Source organism: Ascidiella aspersa, chromosome 4, assembly GCF_963924565.1.
Source record: "Ascidiella aspersa chromosome 4, kaAscAspe10.2, whole genome shotgun sequence".
NCBI lineage: Eukaryota > Metazoa > Chordata > Ascidiacea > Phlebobranchia > Ascidiidae > Ascidiella > Ascidiella aspersa.
In genome coordinates, this window is record NC_139450.1 from 1,307,877 (window position 1) to 1,329,879 (window position 22,003).

General features: G+C 36.2%; 1 protein-coding gene across 1 annotated transcript; it reads right to left on the reverse strand.

The window, feature by feature from the left end:
- Window positions 1–352: 352 nt before the first annotated feature.
- LOC146146549 (uncharacterized) lies at window positions 353–9,213 on the reverse strand. The gene is made up of 3 exons (XM_083386541.1): window positions 8,977–9,213; window positions 2,352–3,235; window positions 353–2,018 (listed from the first exon to the last, which is right to left on the reverse strand). Exons 1-3 carry the CDS (start codon window positions 9,090–9,092, stop codon window positions 1,882–1,884), a joined length of 1,137 nt encoding a protein of 378 aa, XP_083242667.1. The 5' UTR covers window positions 9,093–9,213; the 3' UTR covers window positions 353–1,881.
- Window positions 9,214–22,003: the final 12,790 nt, after the last annotated feature.

The window sequence follows — 22,003 nt, forward strand, 5'->3', positions numbered from 1 at the left end:
CAGGCAAATTGTGAAAATATAAACATCAATTTGAGTACACTATGCACAGATCTGTAATGTAGTTGATAATTAATTGCAAAGCCAAAAAAGATGATACAAGTTCATTTTTAAACATGTTAATCTACTGGTCCTTTTCAGCTTTGCAATTCAAATAACATTTTTTTGGCTTAGCTTATTGCGCAAACTGTACTTTGAAGCAGGGCTGCGGAGTCGGTTAAAAATAACCAGAGTCCGACTCCGACCAAAAAAATTAACCTGAGTCCGGTCAAATGTGCAATTTTGTTGAGTCCCAAGCCTGACCCTGACTCTACAGCATGTGTTCCGCCAATTAATGTAACTAAAATAACGTGGATATTCAGCAACCACTTATAAGGGGGTTGTATAATTCTTTTACTCACAATACATGGTTGGAAAATATTTCACCATATGCTATTTCACCTTAACAATTTCCAGTTGGCCGCCATATCAGCTTTGAAATTTGGAACTGCACATACGCATGTCGGACTCGGGACTCTGGTAATTTTATGTGAACTTAATAAGATCAAGGAATTCAAGAGAAATGAATGTAAACATAAAAATGGTTGAAATATAAAGTGTACAGTAAATAGACAAACGTTTTTATTTGAAGTGAATCTTGTCATTTAATTTGCATGGTAAGTCAACATTTTCTAATAAACATTTCGTTTGCCAACGATGTGATTTTTTTGCATTATTGCCAATTCAGCAACCACTAAAGCCATTATAAGTTATGTTGTTACACATACAAAAATATCTTATATTAACATTTTAAGTTTTTTTCTCCAAGTAAATTATTTTATGTCGTTGTAGAGTTTCTTGAATGCTTAAGCAGTTTTCACAATATTTACATTTAAAAGGTATTTTTCTGGTGTGAATTCTTTCATGTCTTTTTAGACGTCATTGAATGCTGAAACATTTGCATCATAAGCTTTATCCCCAGTATGGGTCTTTGTACGTTCTTGGAGTTTTTTTTGAAAGGTTTTTCTCCAGTGTGAATTCTTTTTCATGGGTTTTCATGGGATCACAACCATATATTAATTTAATTCAATGGTGGGGAGTTTCAATATAGGTAAATTAATCCAGGGCTGCAGAGTCAGACTTGCGACTCAAGGATTCTGTTTGTTTTGCTGGATTCGGACTCGGGACTCATAAGACCACATAAAACTACCAGAGTATTGTATTGTGAGTGAATGAATTATCTGACACCCCTATATATAAGTGGATTGCTGATTGTCCACGTTATATTAATTGTGTAAAGTAGCAGAATACAAGCTATAGAGTCAGGGACCCCAGGAGTCGGTTTGTTTTGCTGGAGTCGTACTCGGGACTCATAATACCACATAAAACTACCAGAGTATTGTATTATAAGTGAATGAATTATATGACACCCCTACACATAAGCGGATTACTGATTATCCAAGTTATTTTAGTTCTGTGAAGTAGCATAATGCAGGCTGTTAAGTCAGGGATGGACTCAGGACTTGACGAAATCGCACATTTGACTGGAGTCGGACTCGGGTTTTTTTAACACACTCCGCAGACCTGGCCACAAGCATATATTAATTTAATTATTAGCATGTTAAACTCAATGAAATTGTTGTTTTAATTAGGGCTTCAACACCTTCATTGGAATCCTACCACTTTTTTTACAATAACAAAATGAGTTGTCAAAATTTCAATTGCGAGGAAGAAATAGATAGGGGGAAAAAATATAATAATACTTCACAAACCCATACTCAAACTCGCACCCTAACAAAAATAACGATAGCAATATAAAAGACAGGACGAAAATGTGGTAGAATTCTAGACCGGCACACATGAAAGAGTTTTAAAAAAGTTGTAAAAATAAACAGTGCTGTTTTATCAGTTTGGGTGAATTCTTTCATGTCTTTGAAGATTTGAGGTTATGCTGAAACATTTTTCACAGTATTTGCATTTGTAAGGTTTTTCTCCAGTGTGAATCCTTTCATGTCTTTTGAGATTGGCATTAACGCTAAAACCTTTTTCACAATATTTGCATATGTAAGGTTTTTCTCCAGTGTGAATTCTTTCATGTACTTCAAGACTACTTTTGTCTCTGAAAGTTTTTTCACAATGTTTGCATCTATAACGTTTTTCCCCCGTATGGACCTTTCTATGTTCTAGTAGTTGTCCAAATTGTTTAAAGCACTTTTCGCAATACTTACATTTGTATAGTTTTTCTCTGGTGTGAATTCTTTCATGTGCTTTTAAACTTCTTTGCTGACTAAAGCATTTTTCACAATATTTACATTTGAAAGGTTCTCTAGTGTGAATTCTTTCATGTTGATGTAAAGTTCCTGGCACGCGGAAACATTTTGTACAAAGTTTACATTTATAAGGTTTTTCCCCCGTATGGACCATTGTATGTTTTTGTAGTTGTCCAGATTGTTTAAAGCACTTTTCGCAATATGTGCACCTGTAAGGTTTTTCTCCAGTGTGAATTCTTTCATGTCTTTTAAGATTTGAGGTCATGGTGAAACATTTTTCACAATAGTCACATTTATAAGGTTTTTCTCCAGTGTGAATTCTTTCATGTCTTTCAAGATTGGTTTTAATGTTAAAACGTTTTTCGCAGTATTTGCACTGGTAAGGTTTTTCTCCAGTGTGAATTCTTTCATGTTTTTCAAGATGATTTTTGTGGCTAAAAGATTTTTTACAATATTTGCATTTAAAAGGTTTTTCTCCGGTATGAACCCATGTATGCTCTCGTAGTTGTTGAGACTGTTGAAAGCACTTTTCGCAATATTTACATTTGAAAGGTTTTTCTCCAGTGTGAATTCTTTCATGTGTTTTTAAACTTTCTAGTCTGCTAAAACATTTTTCACAATATTTGCATGAATATGGTTTTTCTCCAGTGTGAAGTCTTTCATGTTGTTGTAGACTTCCTTGTCGGCTAAAGCACTTTTCGCAATATTTACATTTGAAAGGTTTTTCTCCAGTGTGAATTCTTTTATGTCTTTGAAGATTTGATTTTAGGCTAAAACATTTTTCACAGTATTTGCATATGTAAGGTTTTTCTCCAGTGTGAATCTTTTCATGTCTTTGAAGACTGGGTTTAATGCGAAAACATTTTTCACAATATTTGCAAATGTAGGGTTTTTCTCCGGTATGAACACTTGCATGTTTTTTGAGATCTCCTGATTGAATAAAGCACTTTTCGCAATGCTTACATCTGTAAGGTCTTTCTCCAGTGTGATTTTTTTCATGCCATTTCAGTTTTGTTTGCACAGAAAAACATTTTTCGCAATATTTGCATTCATATGTCTTTTTTTCAGTGAGAATACTTTCATGTTTATCAAGGTTTGTCCAAGGTAAGCAATCTTTCACAGTATTTTTAAAATCATCAGAAAAAGAACCGTTTACTTCACCTGACATCACAATATTGGTTTTAGCAGAAGTTTAAAAAAAAACTTTACAAAATTACCTTAGAAAAGAGATGAAGTTTGACAAACTGAAAAATATATGATATTGTTTTCCACAAAGAATTATTGTTGTATTTTATTTTTCAAGGGTTTAAGGATGCCCTAATATTACGTCAGAGCTGATTTCCTATGAAAGTTAACAAATGTGGTATTTTGTCATATAACTTGATGTTTTACTGCGGATGGTTGCGCAGTACATACGCGAGTGGCAAGTTTAGATAAAGGCCTGTCACATTTATATTACTCGCTTTAAATGCAGCCTCGCAGTGTCAGTGTTTAATCAGGCGACCAAATTCCGTAGCGTCAAATTTGTGTCTCGTGATAACCTTTAACTAATATTTAAATGTCAAACAATGTGTAATGCCAGGTGCGGATTTTGTAATTTCCTTAACTGCATTCGGTTGCAAAAGTAGAATTCCCTCATAAAATGTGCTAGTTTCGGACAAAATGCTCTACAGGGCTACGTAAGGTCAACTTTAGGCCTATATTCAGTGAGGTTATGCACAGTGTATTTGTCAAGTATTGGTTATGGCAATAGTAACATTGTATTCTTTGCAGAACATTATTTAACTGCATAACACATCACGTTAGTCAAAAAAATTAGAACTGATATACAACAATGTTTTAAAACAACAGGACCGAATTGCTAAATCCATTGTAGGGTTTTGCAATGTACTCGCTATAATGGCAAAATATTAAGTTTTAGAAAGAACTTGGAAATGTATTACAGTTTACTCAACTGCTGCAAATGACAGCTTTTAAGAATGCTAAACATTTGGGAGATTATTTTTTATACAATATACACAATACACATGTTAGCAAAAGGTTTTGTGACTTATTACTGTGACTGTGGGCCCTGGGTAAGATTAATCCCTTCCTAATAAAAATATACCAGGATTCGTATTTTAGATTTGAAACCTTGAGTTCTACAAAAAATAGCCTCTTCCATTATTGTATCAGTTTTCTACCAGATATACAGTCGTGTCTATTTGTTATTCAATATAAAAAAACACACATAAAACCTTCATCACCCTTTAGAAATCACTGATCGTGATTCTTGATAAACAAGCATTACATTTGCTTTACTATAGCCTTTCTAATACAACCACAATGGGAAATGGTCTGAATCCTACGACAACGAAACACCATTTGGGTTAGGGTGCGGGTTAGCGTTTGGGTTAAAGTGGGTCAAGTATTATTATTAAACAAAGAATATAATAATACTTGACCCACCCACACCCAAACGCTAACCCGCACCCTAACTCAAATTTTGTGCGTTGATTTTAGAACTGTGGTAGGATTCTAGACCAGCGCCCCACAATGGGAAATGGCTAATTTGCCTGAAGCCTCAGCTATCCAGTCTGCATTTCATGGCACTTCACGCAAAGATCTCGGGTGTGCAGAAACCAGTCTGGAAAGTATGGCAGATCTCGCAGGTGCAGGGCCAAAATTTCAAGTGACCGGGTGCAACAAAGGTAGAAAAAGTGTACCTCAGGTGCACTTTCAAATTTCCGAGAACACTACATGATTTTCCTATGCATCCTGTATTGAATATATTGCTTTGTAAACGTATGCTGCATAAGTGTTTCACATATTTGGGGTGCAGTTCAGATTTTTTTCGGGGTGCACTTTTAAAAGGTTTAAAAAAACTCGCGGGTGCACTTGCCATACTCTCCACTGTGGTCATCACCAAACTTTGGGATGTACAATTATGCTTTTTCGCAAACCTTGGGTCAGAAATTCTACACCAATTTACATTTTTTTCTAAGTTGAAATGCACAATATACCAATTCAGGTATGCACACAAATTGCTTTACAAAGATATCGGGTGTGCACAATGCACATGCCACAGAATGCAGACTGGTTGGGTATAGGGTTCCTCTCGGGAATGTTTCGACGGGAAATTCCCGGGAAAAAAACGGTCTTTAAATACCGCTTACCACAACGCAGATTATTTGGGTTAAGGCTGGTTCACACTAGACGCGTAGAGCGTTAACGTAAAACGTTTTCAAAAACGCTTTCGGTTGCGGAAAAGTTGAAATATTTTAACTTTGACGCTTTCGGTTATAAGCTAGGAAATTTTCCGTTAACGCTGGCAACGCGTTATGTGTGAACTGGACGACGTTAGCCGTAGACGCTAGACGTTAACGCGTCTAGTGTGAACCAGCCTTTAGAATGCGGGTTAGTGTTTGGGTAAGGGTGGGTCAAGGGTTATTATTAATAATAAACATAATAATACTTGACCCACCCTCACCCAAACGCTTACCCGCACCTTAACCCAAACAATAAGCGTTGTGGTATGCGGTATTTCTTTCTTTTGTTTTTTTTGCATAACTTTCCAAGTACATAAGTGAAAGAACGCACATAAATGAGCTTAATTAAATGTTTGGAGCTAAAATAAAAAAATGCAAACCTCAAAATGACGTAATTTTCTGTATAATTTGTTCGTCGGGATCCCGGGATTCCCGGGAAGTTCATTTTTCAATCCCGTTTCCCGGGAGTGAAAAAATCCGGGAAAAAGAGGAACCCTAGTTGGGTATGCTCCAGATTGAAAACTTTGGATATTGCGCGGGGGAGATGTTTTGCAGCTGAAAATAAAATTTCGACTTGAACTTGCGCGGCTGAAAATAAACCATCAGGCTACCGAAAGTTGTAAATTGCGAGTTTATATTAAACTTACAGCGTTCATAGAATACTTGAATCACTGCGCAATTTTTGGTTGGTGTGCGAGCGCAGTGTGCAGGTAAATATTTAAAAAGTTGTGTAGCATTTAATATGCAATATTACTCGATATTGCCTAATTTGACGTCACTATACACGTGACCATTGTCCACTGATGCGTGACCAAAACGCCGAACTGTGCGTTTTTAGCGTTTCGCAGGGGATTCTATATGATGCATTATATTCTATACGTCTTATAGACTAGCGTTAAAAAATGTTATGCAACTTCAGTATGCGGCCCGCCAATTTTTTTTGTGCTTGTTAAGTTTCATACAGAAGTTTGCGCGACTGAAGTTTTGCGCGTTTGCTCGAGTCAGATTTGCGCGGCTGAACACATTTTCTATAAAATGCGCGGCTGTGACCGCGTTATCCCCCGCGCAGGCCAAACTTTCCAACCTGGGATCTCGGGTGTGCAGAAACCAGTCTGGAAAGTATGGCAGATCTCGCAGGTGCAGGGCCGAAATTTCAAGTGACCGGGTGCAACAAAGGTAGAAAAAGTGTACCTCAGGTGCACTTTCAAATTTCCGGGAACACTACATGATTTTCCTATGCATTCTGTATTGAATATATTGCGTTGTAAACGTATGTTGCACAAGCGTTTTACATATTTGGGGTGCAGTTCAGATTTTTTCGGGGTGCACTTTTAAAAGGTTGAAAAAAAACTCGCGGGTGCACTTGCCATACTCTCCACTGTGGTCATCACCAAACTTTGGGATGTGCAATTATGCTTTTTCGCAAACCTTGGGTCAGAAATTCTACACCAATTTACATTTTTTTCTAAGTTGAAATGCACAATATACCAATTCAGGTATGCACACAAATTGCTTTACAAAAATATCGGGTGTGCACAATGCACATGCCACAGAATGCAGACTGGTCGGGTATGCTTACACTTACTTAATTATAAATATATTTTTGTTTGGGTTTGTGTTATGTTATAGTTACAATAAATTAAACTTAAATCTACTCTTTCATTATTTTACGCCTGTAATGTTTCCTGTAATACCATTAGTATTCTATGGTAATACGGCATGAATTAAAACTCATCAAAAAGCATTAAAATAAAAATCAAAACAAATCCAGCACTTGATACGGTTAATTAAGCACATAGAATCAGATTTAAAAAAAAAAAACGCGCATAAATAAAACAATATACTTTTCGTTATTGAGAAGTGTGTGTCAAATATGAGAGGAGTAGATTAGTGTCAAATACCGCACTACACGTGTTTTTCATAATTTTCATTATAACTTTTCTTTGAATGTTGTCGTTTAGTTGGAACTTTAAAATGAGTTGTGTTTTTTTTTAATTTAATTCCAACTGTTAGTGCTAGATAATTCGACCCTTGTATTCCATTGTAGCCTACTTTTTTATTGTGCAAAATAAACCAATTTATCCTTGGGTAGTTTTATGACTTTTTAATGTAACTTAGAAAACGTCGCACTGTGTAAAAATGTCTGATACATGCATTTTATTCAGATATTCGTATATTAAAATGATCCTTTCTTCCACAAAAATATGTACAAACGACGACACACGGGCTGATGTCCAATGCAGGTGAATTAGCTGAGCTGATGGACTGTGATGGCCTGGTAGTTGAGTTTGTTTCAAAATTATTTCAAAATTGCGAGTTTTTTGCGATTGAACGTAACATAGCTTTAAAAAAGTTTTAAAATAAGGAAAGTAAGTTTCTAAAATTATTGCATACAATCAAAATGACCGCCTAAACCAGTATTTTTCAAACCATGGGTTACGGCCCAAGATTGGGTTACAGTTTGAGTTGGATGGGTCGCCGAAAGCCGTAGATTTTTATGAATAGATTTATTGAGATTCTTGGATATTTGAGAAACTTGTGGAAGCGGTACGAAGACTTGGCTCATACTTCTTAGTGATAATTTTTAATGCTTTGTTCGCTTACAAAAAAATTAGTTAAGTGAATTATTAGGTCGCAAAAGCTCGCTGCTATACTTATACTCAGTATTTTAGGTCACCGCGAAAAAAGGTTGAGAAAAATGGCTTAAACTATGCGTTTTAGGAATGGTTACGACTAAAATTTTTACAGTGTCTTTTGAAAAAAGCGCAAGTAAAAAAGCATTTCCGCAGCGCGGCACACCTGGTATGGTCTCACGGCACACCAGGGTTTGGCAGTATAAAACGTTTGGTGAAGCTATGAAACGAGCTTACGTTTATCCATTCTCTCAATAATATTTTCTCTGTACTGTCAAACTTATGCCGAAGTCTATATGTCAGTCCTCACGTCAAGCTGAAAGTTTACTTTATAGCAAAACCCAAACTACAACACTTATATATAGATTGTACTTAAAAACAATGACAAATCATTGTTATTACGCAATATAATGTATTGTTGTTATAATCTGGTCAACGAGTTTGGTAATATGAATGAATAAAGTTTTAACCCCCCTCCGCCAAAGTGAAAGAATTGATAAAAAAGCTATAAGCACATAGCTCAAAAACAAGCCCGTTTCTTAGAAATAAGCACATCGGTACTTTTTTAAGGTACCACGCTAAACATAGGCACAAATCTTCACAATAAAAAACAAATCTTAAAAAAAATAACTTTTTATCATAATTCCTGCTATAATTTAAAGGTGTGGCGCAAAGTATAATTAAACAAAACAAGGATTGTATCCAAAGCTTGGTCATTAATAGTTATGTAAACCTTTGTAACAAATTAAGGCGTTGTTGATTTTATAATGTAAAATATTTCATGTTGTTTGGGGGGGGATATTCTTTTCGATTTGTAAATATTTCCATTTGTAAGGCTTTACCCTGTGAATCTTTTTATGTCTTTTAAGGTTTCCTCCATCACTGAAGCATTTTTTACAATGTTCACATTTGTAAGGTTTTTCTCCAGTGTGAATCCTTTCATGCCTTTTAAGATTTCCTCCCATACTGAAACACTTTTTACAATATTTGCATCTGTGTGTTTTTTCTTCAGTGTGAATAACTTCATTATTTATGTGTTCTTCAAGTATATGTTGCTTGAGTATTGTTTGGTTTTTGTAAACTTTTTCACAAATCTGACATCGAAATTCTTTATTTTTAGCATTTTTCTTGTTTTTTGTTTCAAATTTATTTTTCTTTTTACTGTTAACTTTTACGTCCTGTTGGCACGGCAACCAATCTTTTACAGTGATGTCAGATTCGTCCGAAAACGATTCGTCATCACTTTTACTTTTCAGTGACATCACAATAGGGATTATTTTTACCTTGAAGTGTTACTAAGGCATTCCGGTAATATGTATAGAAAGTAGAAATGACTTATAAATTCCGTATATTACTAATCTAGTAGGCTAAACAAGAAACTGACTCAAGTTAATTATACGATAGGAAGAAATGACTTAAGGAAAATTAAATGACTTGAAAATCGGGCATTCAACATACGAATTTACAAAACGCCGCGGAAATAATAAAGACAGCTAGAGCGTCATCTGCGAATGAGCTGAGCTCGACCCTTACAAAATGTCCCGCAGCAGCTGCACGATGTTGCAGTGTTCTAAACAAGTCATTTGCAAACGACCCAGTCAAGTCATTTGCGATATAACTTGAGTCCAAGTCAAGTCATTGTTAGAGCAACCTATTTCCAAGTCAAATCGCTGAAATTAAAATCAAGCAATAAACCTTTAAAATCGCTAAACTCGCCCGATTCGGAGCAATAAGTCAACTCAAAAATAAGAAAAAACAACACGTGGCAGTCAGATCGTTTTACGTGCAACATTTTAGATAAATTAGTCATTATTAATATAACGAAATGTTGAAGAAAAATACCTAAACTCGAACCAAGTCATTTGACTCAATGATTTACGTTAAGTCATTTGTCAAAAAGACTTTATTAAAGACAAAAGTTGTCAAAAAGACTTCATTAAAGACAAAAGTTGTCAAAAAGACTTCATTAAAGACAAAAGTTGTCAAAAAGACTTGATTAAAGTAATTTTACCAAAACGAAACGAAAGTATAGAAGGTTTATTAAAAAAAAAAGAAAATTAAAGGCAATAAATTCCATCTGGCTTAACAGTTTCTACAGAAAACTTTTCGTCAAAAATAAAGTAAAAACGTGCCTAGTATTGTTTTAAATTAAATGCAATAATTTGCCAACAGTGTCGCCAAATTACACATTTAGCTAGTTATCAAATTATGTGGATGTTTATCGTATGTGAGTCACTTGACTAATTGCTAGGTCTATTAAGCGGAAGTTTTTATATTCTTCTACCGCATTTACGCATTAATATTTTAAAACTTGTACGATTTTGTACTTAAAACTTTGCTATTCGAGCATAGTAATGACATCACGTTTATTTGGTTGAACAACTGTACTTTGTCCTAAAACATCATCACTAGAATTTGGAAGCTGCTAACTGCATTACAAGCTCTGCCCGCTTCAATGTTAGACTGCGAAGTTCACAGAATACACAGAACGGCAAGCTACGACAGAAGTCGGTTGATTTAAATAACTTCCTTTAACATAGGAAAAGCAGAAACCGGTTTTCGCTAATGTGGGCTGACTTTTCTGCAGTGTTTTAACGCACTTAAGTTGATGTTTTTAAAAATAACTTGACATGACTTAAGTTTTTAGGGGTAAGAAGGCTGCTGGCTCTGAAAACGAGAGCCGGCGGCTGCCTAGTCTCTTGCAAGTTCTTAATCCGACTCAAAAGGAGCAGGCCGCTAGAATACCTGTCCTTAACTTCTTGTACTCTCTAGGCAAAGACACTTAACTCAGTAGATGTTGCCCGTCGAGTATATTAACAAATCTCAGAACCACAGCGATAAACAGAGAAATGCCAAAAAGACCTAATTCAACTAATTGGATACCTTGGTTTCAAGACGCCAGGTTAAGAACCCCTGGCTTTTATGTAAGTCAGCTACAAAAAGCAATATTCGGGTTACCTAAAAGCATTGGCGTTTGCTTAAAACGAAGTTAAGCCAAGCTACCTAAGTGGCGCAACATATAAGCTGTGACGCATAGCGGAATGTTTTTACAGGCGTCGCTTTGGGCTTTTCCAGGGGATTCCCCCGATGGTATAGTACGGTATTTCACAAGTCTTTTTGTATGCCGTTCAGTAGTTTCTGAATGTTGCTAGCATTCGATCCAAATTTAAAAAGTCGATTTTAAAGGGAGCCGCAAAAAGACCAAGCAGTTTAGCAAAAACATAAATATTAAAAACAAGCCAAAGCTAAGAATATCGTTTAACAGTAAGACTTGTGGCTGCGCCCCACACACGTAAGTTAAATTTTACTAAGATTTAACTATATTCTCTTGTTTGTCGTTTATCAGTAGTTGTTAGCTACTGAGCCAAACTTAAAAGTCGATTTTAAAGCGACAGCAAAAAAATCAAGCAGTGTAAAAAAATTATAAATTGCAAGAAACCAAACCAAAGGGAAGATTGAACGACTGAACGTTATAGTTTAACAGTAAGACACGTGGGTTAAATTTTATTAAGATTTGAGTATATTAAAATATTAGGTATTTTTTCGAAAGGAAATAATTATAGAAGCACTTTTGCACATTAACAACTTTGTAATAAAGCCTTTGTATTTAAAGTAACACTCCCCCAATCCAAAACTTAAACAAAATTAAGGAACTGCGCATCGCGTTTAGATGTAACTTTGTGGCGACACGTTATGGCTTAACTTTATAACGTTACGTCTAAGGTAACTTTGTGAGGCCATTTCTGAAAAAAATTCATAGTCATTTGACCCGTGAAAAATCAATTGGTTTAACAGTGTGGTAAACTAGTCATTTTAAAATGACTTAAGTCCCGATCAAGTCAGTTGTAAAATAACTTAATTCAAGTTAAGTCATTTCTTTAAAATGACTTAAGTCAAGTCAATTAAAAAAGTGGCTTGAGTTATTACAACACTGTGGCATAATCAGGATTTTCTCCGCCAGAATTTACCTATAGTCTGTAATGGAGGATCTACTAGAAGACGAAATCATCGAACAAGTCACTCTGGACTCGCACCCGACAAAATGCAGAACCGCCGGGTGCCTAAGACTCGGAAGTCCGCCTAAGTTAATGTTCTGCGGCTCATGCTACAGCAATATTATAAAGTACGTGGCGATGCAACACAATGCTGGTGGCAGCAACTGGCAGAATTCGACGTGCAAAAACCGACTGTGTGATAATGAGCCGGATTCGAAATGTCGAGGCTACTGCTTCCAATGCTATAACCAACCCGGAATCTAAATTTTGTTCCGTTTTTTTCTGGTGTTATATAATTGCGTTAAGTGCAGAATTTTCTTTCGAATAAAATCGTTTTAATCTGAATTGTAATAGAACAAGGTTGTTTGAAGTAGTAGTATCGGTACCCGTTCGATACATTAATTTTAACCTTAAAGGTGTGATTTTGAGATTATACTTAAGGTGTGATTTGAGATTATACTTCAAAAATTAAACTAACAACAGAAAACTAATAAAAGTAGGTTAACACTGGAGGTAATTAAGCTTAAAGCTTAGGCAAATTTTGGCTTATATACTGGAAAAAAAACTTTTAAACGTTTACAGATTAAGAAAAGCGAAAATCTATTTGTTTGTCCGTATAGCAAAGACGTTATAGGTTTGTACAAACAGCAAATATTGCGATAATTAAATATTTTGGCAGAACTTGCACTTTTTATGGAATCCACACAACGCTAAGCTGTGGACACAAAATAAATATATATGCTAATTTGTCTTGCGCTGGAGTCAAAAGCTGTTAATAGAAGGATGCATAGCAATTGTCAGATATTTACTAATGTTGCAAAAATACATGACGCCATGACCTTGACTTACAAATATTAGAAAATTAATTTATTAACGTCTCTAGTTACCAGAACAGATTAATTATTGTTAACAAGCGGCAATTTAACGTTTTTAAGTCACGTTTTACCGGTTTCAGGATATATTTTTTTTCATTTGAACCATATACATGACTATTTGCTTTATGTTCAGTATTAAGCACTTTAACCTGGATTTTTGTACGGCTTCATCTAATAAAGGTTTAACAAAGGTAAGCATAACATACTGTGATAAATAATAATAAAAAAGTGGTTCTTTACCTCCCGCTAGGGTACGCTCACATCAATTATATTCATTTTGATTGGGATTTGTCGATTTAAATTACTTTGTTAGCCGGGTAAATAGCCTCAGGAAGTGCCTATTGGCTATTTGCCCGGCTTGGTCGGCTAGGAATAATGAGAATGAGACGTGCATGATGACACCACTGGGAGTTATAAAAGCCTTATATCGCTTCACCGCTCGCAATGAATTCCAAGTTACACAATAGAACCAAGGTGTGCCCTTGCTGTTGATAGATTAGCGAATAGAAATCAATCTGCCGTGAGCAAATATACAGCGTTTGAGTAAGATCAATATGTTTTTAAAAACTCGCGAAAACTGGAGCTTTCTGAATGTTTGCAAAATATACGTGGTTGTAGTTGGAAGGCAGGCGTCATTGCAATAATAGGTACATCTTGTGGCGAAACTAAATTTATTTCAACTTGCGAGCTAAGTTTAGATATGACCAATAAAATCGGATTAGATCAGCAGAATCGGTTGGATCGGCCAAGTAAAGCCATACACAGGGTTGCCACGAAAATTTATGAAAAAAATAAGACAAGCTAATTACTTAAGCACGACGTAAGATCGTATGGGAATCAACTTGAATTTTTACGATTTTAGTTCAAATATAAGAAAGCTATGTAAAAAAAAACTGGTATTGGAAAGCTCATTAAATAGTATTTTGATAGAACATTGTGTATTGTTCAAATTGGTTGCAGCCTTGGTTCTCGGTTTAAGTGAAGGCATTCCACTTTAAATGGAAAATTTTAAAGGGAACTGCGCAGCTCTGCTTGAAAGTAACTCTTTTGAGAAATTGGTGATTTCTTTATTTGTTTTGTTAATAAAATATTTGCAGGGGTGAACCAACCAAAAGGGGTGAATAAGGGTGAACTGTCAGAAATGGATGATAGCTTGCGAGCAGGGCGAATATTCCGGGCATTCAACCTGTTCAGTGAACAAGTGAGAATTTCCAAAAACAAAATCAATTCTAAATTTTTCATTTTTTATGAGACAAGGGTGAATGAAATCTGAAGATAGATGCTAAGGGTGAACATAACTAAAAAAGTTTAAGAAGCACTGTTGTAGAATAAGTGAAGCACAGTGACATCACGTGACCATTTAAGGTCGCTGATTGGTCGAGGTTTGGTGTCCCGTAAAGGTCAACACTGACGCACCTGCTATAGAATTGCACTGAGGCGCAAAAGCTGTAAAGTGCTGTTTTGTTCAGGCGAATGACGGGAGTGTGCAGGAAAGTATGAAAGTGAACTTTAACCGGTTTTTAAAGTTATCAAAATACTATTTTTGGCGCTGGTCTAGAATCCTATCACAACGCACATTATTGCGGATTTTGGGTTAAGTTGTGGGTTAGCGTTTGGTTTGGGTGGGTTAAGCATATTAAAATAATAATACTTGACCCGCCCCAAACCGACACCTTAACCCAAGCATTGTGCGTTATTTGCTTGAACGTTGTGGAAGAATTCTAAACCAACGCCCTGCTTTTTTAGAGGGCTTAGAAACATTATTTTGTGCTCGAAGGTCTTTTCTCGCTTTATATTCTTACAAACAATAGCAAGTATTTTGTCCGCACTATTTTGGGGATTTATCGTTGAAGCTCTTTTTTTTCTTGCATGGTTTTTTAGTGATTCGTAAAATAATCTTCTTGCTTAAAACTAAAATGGAGAAAGAAATAGACCATACCTGGTACTTTGCCTTTACTCTTCCGCGCATTCCACGGCATTTTTCGAACGGAAGCCAAGTCTTGTCCTTGGAGAGTTCAACCCCAAACAGAATGTGGCGCTTAACATTTGGACCAGCCGACGAAGGGCGACAACTGGCTGGAGCTTGTGAGTTAAAGGATATGCAAAACCTCATAGCATGGGTTCCCAGCGATTGGGAATCAGCGGAAAAAGCCATAAGGCAAAATTTTCCGGGAGTCAAAGAAGTTAAACAGCAAAATATAAAGTTCGCTTACCAAATGAAGCACATCGGTGAAAAATGGCATGTCGCATTTGCCCTTCGAGGCACATGCTCGGATGGGTGTCTCGATTTTCGAGGCCAGATTGGTAAATGGGAGGTTATGACGAGCAAAACCGTCAAGAATTTCAATCTTTTCGGCCAATCAATTTGCGGTCTCATCACTTCCAATGATCAGGTTTATCTTACCGATGCTGTCAACGATCTGAACGGGCACTTCGGTAAAGATATGGTAAGCTGGATCACCTACTGCCATGATGTCAACGGGTGGATAGAATCTTGGTACCGGTAGCGGGTTTCGCAGTGCGCGTTTGCGCTTTTGAGTGCTCTGTCAAGTCTGTCGAACTGTATATACATTGTAGGCTTTAGTAAAAACACCCTGTTTAGAAATTGCCTTAAAGCCTGCATATAGTGTCTATATAAAGGTTTACCGGAAGAGCCGACATATTTACTAATAACAGTCTGACGTAGAACATTTGTTTGTTTATAGCGTTATATAATCCTGATTTTATAATCTGTAGCCAGTGCCGGTTTAACCATTAGGCTACTAAGGCTATAGCCTTTTCGGCCTGCAAAACTCGGCCCTCATTTTTTTTAGGTTTTTTTTTTAATTTTGTAAGGCATACAGATCCGTATTTTTATTATTTTTTGTAGCTTGGTTTGCCAAATGAGACCCTTCTCTAGTAAACACCTTAGACCTACAGTGCTCTTAACCCGGCCCTGACTGTAGTGTGTATTATGTTATATTTTGTAATGTGTATTATGTTATATTTTGTAATGTGTATTTTGTTATATTTTGTAATGTGTATTTTGTTATATTTTGTAGTGTGTATTATGTTATATTTTGTAGTGTGTAGCGTTGTAATCTGTATGGCGTGTGTTGCTTGTCAAATATAATAACGATGATTTATACTCTCAAAAATGTCGTTTTCGGTCAGCATAACCTTGATTCAGTATACTTGTCAAAAACCTTGAAACAGGAATTAGGTATACCGGTAGTTAGAAAAATATATGTTAAACCAATTAGTCTTGCGCTGGAGTCAAAAGCTGTTAATAGAAAGATGCATAGCAATTGTCAGATCTTTACTAATTTTGCAAAAAGACATTACACAATGACCTTGACATTCATGGAAACCCACTATAGTTATTTTTAAACCTTTCTCTATTTTAACTGAGTTTTAAAAAATGTGTCAAACAACAGTCCCGACGGTATACTTTAATATAATTTAGGATACTTAATTTATAAGTTCAGCTAGAAAACGTAAATTTAATGCAGCTTGCACTGTATAATTTCAAGGTTGTAATAATCCACTTTGGGGTGGGAAGTTGTTAAAAGTGGTATTTAATTCCACCTTTCATGTGAAAAAGGTGGAAATAAAACTCCTAAGCGTGGAATTTTCCACCAACATCAATAGCATGAGCAGGTTTTTTTTTAAGGTTTGGTTTGGGTCAGGGCTTTGGAGCCGGAGCCCCGGAGCCGTGCATTTTTAACGGAGCCGGAGCTCTACGTGAAATTTAAATGGAGCTGGAGCAGGAGCTGGAGCTAGCTGTTTAAAATTAGCTCCGGCTCCGATGTATTTCATAAGATGATATGCTACTAGCCTTCCACTAATATCTGAATTCACATAATTTAACAGCAACCCTTCACAAAATTAGGAATTGTTGCCTCTTTGCCGCACCTTTTCTAAATAACCATTGTGGTGTTTCGTTTGATATTGCAAATTAAGCGTTCAGCCTTAAACCTCAGTGTTTGACGTAATGGAGCCGGAGCTGGAGCCGGAGCAGTGGCATCAATAAGCTCCGGAGCTGGACCTGGACCTGGAGCTAACCTATGATAAAAGAGAGCTACGGAGCTGGAGCCGGGGCCGTTTAACATTTACGCCTGCTCCAAAGGACCGTTTCGGTCCCCCAAAACACCTTAAGAAAAACACTGAGCATAAGATTTATAGCGTGAAAATCTCCACCCTGCAATCGTGAAAGCGTGGTGATTGGTTAAAGTCATTTTGTATCGCTATCACGCGTTCATCGTATAGATCACATAATCATATCTCGCTGTTATATAGTCTGTCCTTTTAAAACTCAAAAGTTGTCCATTAAAAAAATCTAATAGTAAATTACGTCATTCTGCAATATTCAAACAAAAACAATCACTTTATGCAAATAGGCTGCCGTGGAATGAGTAAAGTTGATGTGGAACACTTCACTTTGTCTTTGGCGATTTCATGCTCTGAGCCATGTCGTTATTTGGCCCGGTGCCAACATACGTCATATGCTTGTTATCAACGTCGGAATAAGGAATTATTTTTCATCTACGTGCAATAATATTCATTCTGTAGCGTGTTTATTTTTCTAAGTACCCTTTTTCGTATTATAATTAGTTTATCCCATATTTGTTCAATAGCCGAAGATCAAAAATATAATATGCTATGTTTAGCGTCCTCTATAGCAGTGGTCCATATAGGTGCAACCACATGTGGGGTCGCATCACTTACTGATTCCTGTAGTTTTAGTCATGTCATTGAGTTCGCGGTTTAAACGAGCGCAATGAGTATAACAAAGTGTTAAAAGAAAATAATATATTTATGCATAATCAATCACTTGTGTTATTTAGTTCAAGCAGTACTGATCTCAAAACAAACTGGTGTCGTATGTAAATGCTGGTTTTATTTCAATTCAATTGGGTTCGGGTAATAAAAGATTGGAGACCACTTCTCTATAACCTAATAATTCCCACAGTATAAGTTTAACAGTCGCAAAATATTTTGCAAGCTAACATGTTATCGGCCTTCACTCTGTAAAGTGTAAAGTAGAGGACATATTCTGCAAACTTGAAAGCATTTCATGCAACCAGTGAAGATGCTGTGGTGCCATTCGAACGAGCTTCAATTTACATTCAACTTCGCGACAAATAGCCTTTTCACTCTGTGCAATAAAACTCGATATAAGCCACGTGCGGGCAATTATATCTTTTGGGGATGCAATAAAAAAAGTTGCAGAGGACCTGATCTAAAAGAGAAGTGTTGTAATAAATTAAGTCAATTACTTGACTGAACTGCACTTAAGTCACTGTTTTTAAATGACCTGACTTGACTTAATCCGTTTAGGTAAAATTACTTGACTTGGCTTAAAGCATTCAGTCAAGTCACTTGGGTTGAAATTAACTGTTTTCATTTAAACATTTTGTGATAAAATTGAGCTATTCCAAGTGCTAATATATATATCTTGCCGTATGTTGTTTTATTGTTACATTTTAGTTTAGTCATTACCTACTTCTCTATGGGCTTTAATATTCTTACTATACGTAAAACTGGCCCCGGTATAGTATTGAGCTTCAGCGGACTTCGTTTTTTTCGTGCAATGTGTATTTGCACCGGCGTGTAAAAGCACAACATGACGCAATGCATAAGGCGCTTAGAATAAAGCGCTATTCGTTAGCCGTGCATTGACGCAAATGTCGAGAGTAAGCGTAACAAGATGACCAACATAACGAGCTCGGCATTTGTTTTGTGTTTGCAAAAATGGTCTCCAGCCAAGCCTTTTTTGTTGCAAATTTAACACGAAACTGGAAAGGCTCCAAAATGAACCTCAGACAAACTATTATGATAATTGCTCGAATTGCATTGCCACAAATTCGCAGCTTACCACGAAATCGTGATTAAAAGGCAAATTATGTTTTTTATAGGGCCAGGAAAAGTTTGCAAAGGCAACGTCTTCGCAGAAGCAGATATTAAGTGTCGGAATATTCAGCAGCAATTTAAAACTAGCCCTGGTGGGTGAAAATGAAGGGCAGCTATTATGCTCAGGGAAGTTTTGCTTCTGACAGTTGATCGTGAGTTAAACCAGCATCTCGTTAGAAATTGGAACTTTCGTGCATTTGCGAAACACTTGTACAAAAACACGATAGCCGACAGATTATTAGGAGATAATGTGTCAAATATATATGGTATCTTTGCGACCCGAAGAACTTTTTTTTTTTTTTGGCAGCCATGATTTTGTAACCCCGAAATATTATTCAAAATATTATGTCGATTTCAAAAATGAATGCGTTTTTTGTGGCTGATGGGGCGCTAAAGTCAGTGTATCGCCAAGACTCCTAAAAAGTTAACTACAGCAAAACAGCTTTACGAGCACTATAAGCGTTTGCTTATTTAGGCGATTCAAAAAAGCCTTTGTTTTTAAACATTTACACGGTTATACAATCAAAAAATAAACAAAGCCAGAACTTCATTAATATATAAAAAAATCATTTTTTTAACGCTTTTTGTTAACCACGATTGTTATGTTCGGCTAAAATTGTTTGTAATTGAGCGGTGTTTTGAATGTTTTTTTCGTGGTTGATGAGGCTGTAAATTCAGTGTTTCGCCAAAACGCCTTAAAAGTGAACAACTCCTATTGGAACTGAGCATTTGCGTACTTAGGCGCGTATAGCGGTTTGAGCAAAAGAGCATTACGTTCTGTTAAATTTTCCCCGTGGCTATATACACAGAAAATATATAGAGCTGGAAGTAGAAAAATATATAAATTTTTTTTTATTATGATAACCTTTTAAATACTTGTACTCAATGTTTTTTGCCATATTAAATTGTGGCCTGTTTCGATGACACTTTAACGCAGTGGTTCTTAACCTTTGGCAACCTGTCGAACTCCCATGTTATTCTGCAATTGTTCGTCGAACCCCAAATTTAGCATTCGTTTCTTCCTCCCAGCAGCTGAAACTGGGCAGGTTCAAATTATAAACTTGCATTTATATAGGTTAAATTGGCCAAACTTTAAATTTATAACGTTACATGACACTTTGACACATAAAAAAGATTCGAATTTAGCTTGAAATAACAACATTTATGCTTCAGAGGAGGTTCTCACCGAACCCTTGAAACAGCTGCGTGTAACCCCAAGGGTTCGAACCCTGGTTACGAACCACTGCTTTAACGGATAACTTACAAAACAAATTGATCATGAGCTATTCCATAGGTTTGGGACCCGATGTTTAGTCCTAATCAACTTAAAAAGTGCGGTTGAAAAATTTCTTTGAAAATTTAAATTCTCAATAAATTTACTTAATAATTTCGCTAAATAAATATTTGTTGGTATTTTAATGACACTTTACCGGGTAACTTGGTATTTTTAATGACACTTTACCGGGTAAGAAGAAAAGAGAGCATCATACAGCCGTGCTCATTTTCGTCCCGATCCACGAAATTCCATTAAAAACTTTCCGTGATTCTGTATTTTCTCCATATTTAAAAATTAAGTCTTAAACGTTGCGTGTTTCGAGTTTGATTTACAACGAGGCCAAATTAGGAAAGTATTTCCAAGCAGTTTTCAAGTAACACATGTAGGTTTTCGAAAGTCATGCAGACGGTTACACAACCATAGCAGATTTTTTGGGTCGCCTCGTTTATTTTAGGCCGTTTTTCCCGGGTTCAAAAAGTTCGTTTTTGCAAATTCGCCTTACCGCTAAATGTGACGTCACGTTTTTTGTTCACTGCTTTGCCTTTTTGAAGGAAACGACCAAATATGCCAAAAACAAACTTTGTGCCGATTAAACGCGTCACAAAATCACCAACAAGCATTTGACGTCGTCATTTCCTTTTCCTATTTGCGCCTTTGAATAACTTTGATAAATTAGCAAGAAAAGTTGATTTTAAAATTTGCAAGAAAAGTTGATTTTTTTTTCAAAGAAAACCATTTTTCGAAAGAAATTGGCAACTTTGTGCTTTTTTTGTTGAATACTGCAGTGTCTTGAACCTTTTTGAGTCACGGAACACTTATGCTTTGAAATATATTTGCGGAACACCAAACAAAAGTTTATAGTAATGTATTTAACAAAACAGTTCGTTATTTACGTTTAGTTTTTATCATTCTAGAACCACGTTTTAGTATAAGCTTAACATATTTTATTTTCCATCAAAAACAAAGCTATCATTTTAAAGTTACTAACATAGTGTTTGGTTGTTAACAAAATGTTTTCTAAAGCCCATGCAGAAGTAGGTATCTTTTTGAACGTTTTGAATAATTCTTATTGCGTCTTACTCCAACCTCCAACCATTATGCTGTGTTTCTTATTATTATTATTTAGGTGAAAAAAACTTACCCGATCCCGCATACTCATTTTATTTTATTATGCGGCCTTAAATTTACAATATACGATCAGCTGTTTTTCCCGTTGAGGATTTGAATGTTTTTCGCAGAACAGGCGACATTCGGGTTTCATTTGGACTTTGTGGAGACAAAACCTAAGTAAACCCTAGTAAGCATAACTAATTTTCTTTTCCACCAAAAACAAGTCAATCATTTTAAAGCTACTAACATAGTGTTTTTCAGGCTGTAAACTAAGTGTTTTTATTATTTGGGTAAAAAATCATCACCCAGTCCCGCATACTTTATTCTGCCGCCTTCATATACTAATATATGACCATTTATTATTTTTCCCGCTGGGATTTGAATGTTTTTCGCAGAACAGGCGACATTCGGGTTGCATTTGTACTTAGCGGTTCCGAATAAATCGCAAAGCGGCAGACAAAACAAAAGCCCCATGCCTCACATTCACACTGAGAGAAGAGAGATACGGCGTTTCGTGCTTCAATTGGCAAAGTGCCGACCGTCATAGCAAAGACGCAGACTCGAGAAAAAAGCGCTCGTTAATCAAAACCAGTCGCGGAATCGCCCCCGAAAACGTGTCGTCGTCACGAGACGAGAAAAAAGCGAATTTTCTTCTCTTTAACGCGGCCGGAAGCGATGACATAGAGGCGCGATTTTTGCTGGCGCTGGTTTAACTTTGCTTAAATTTC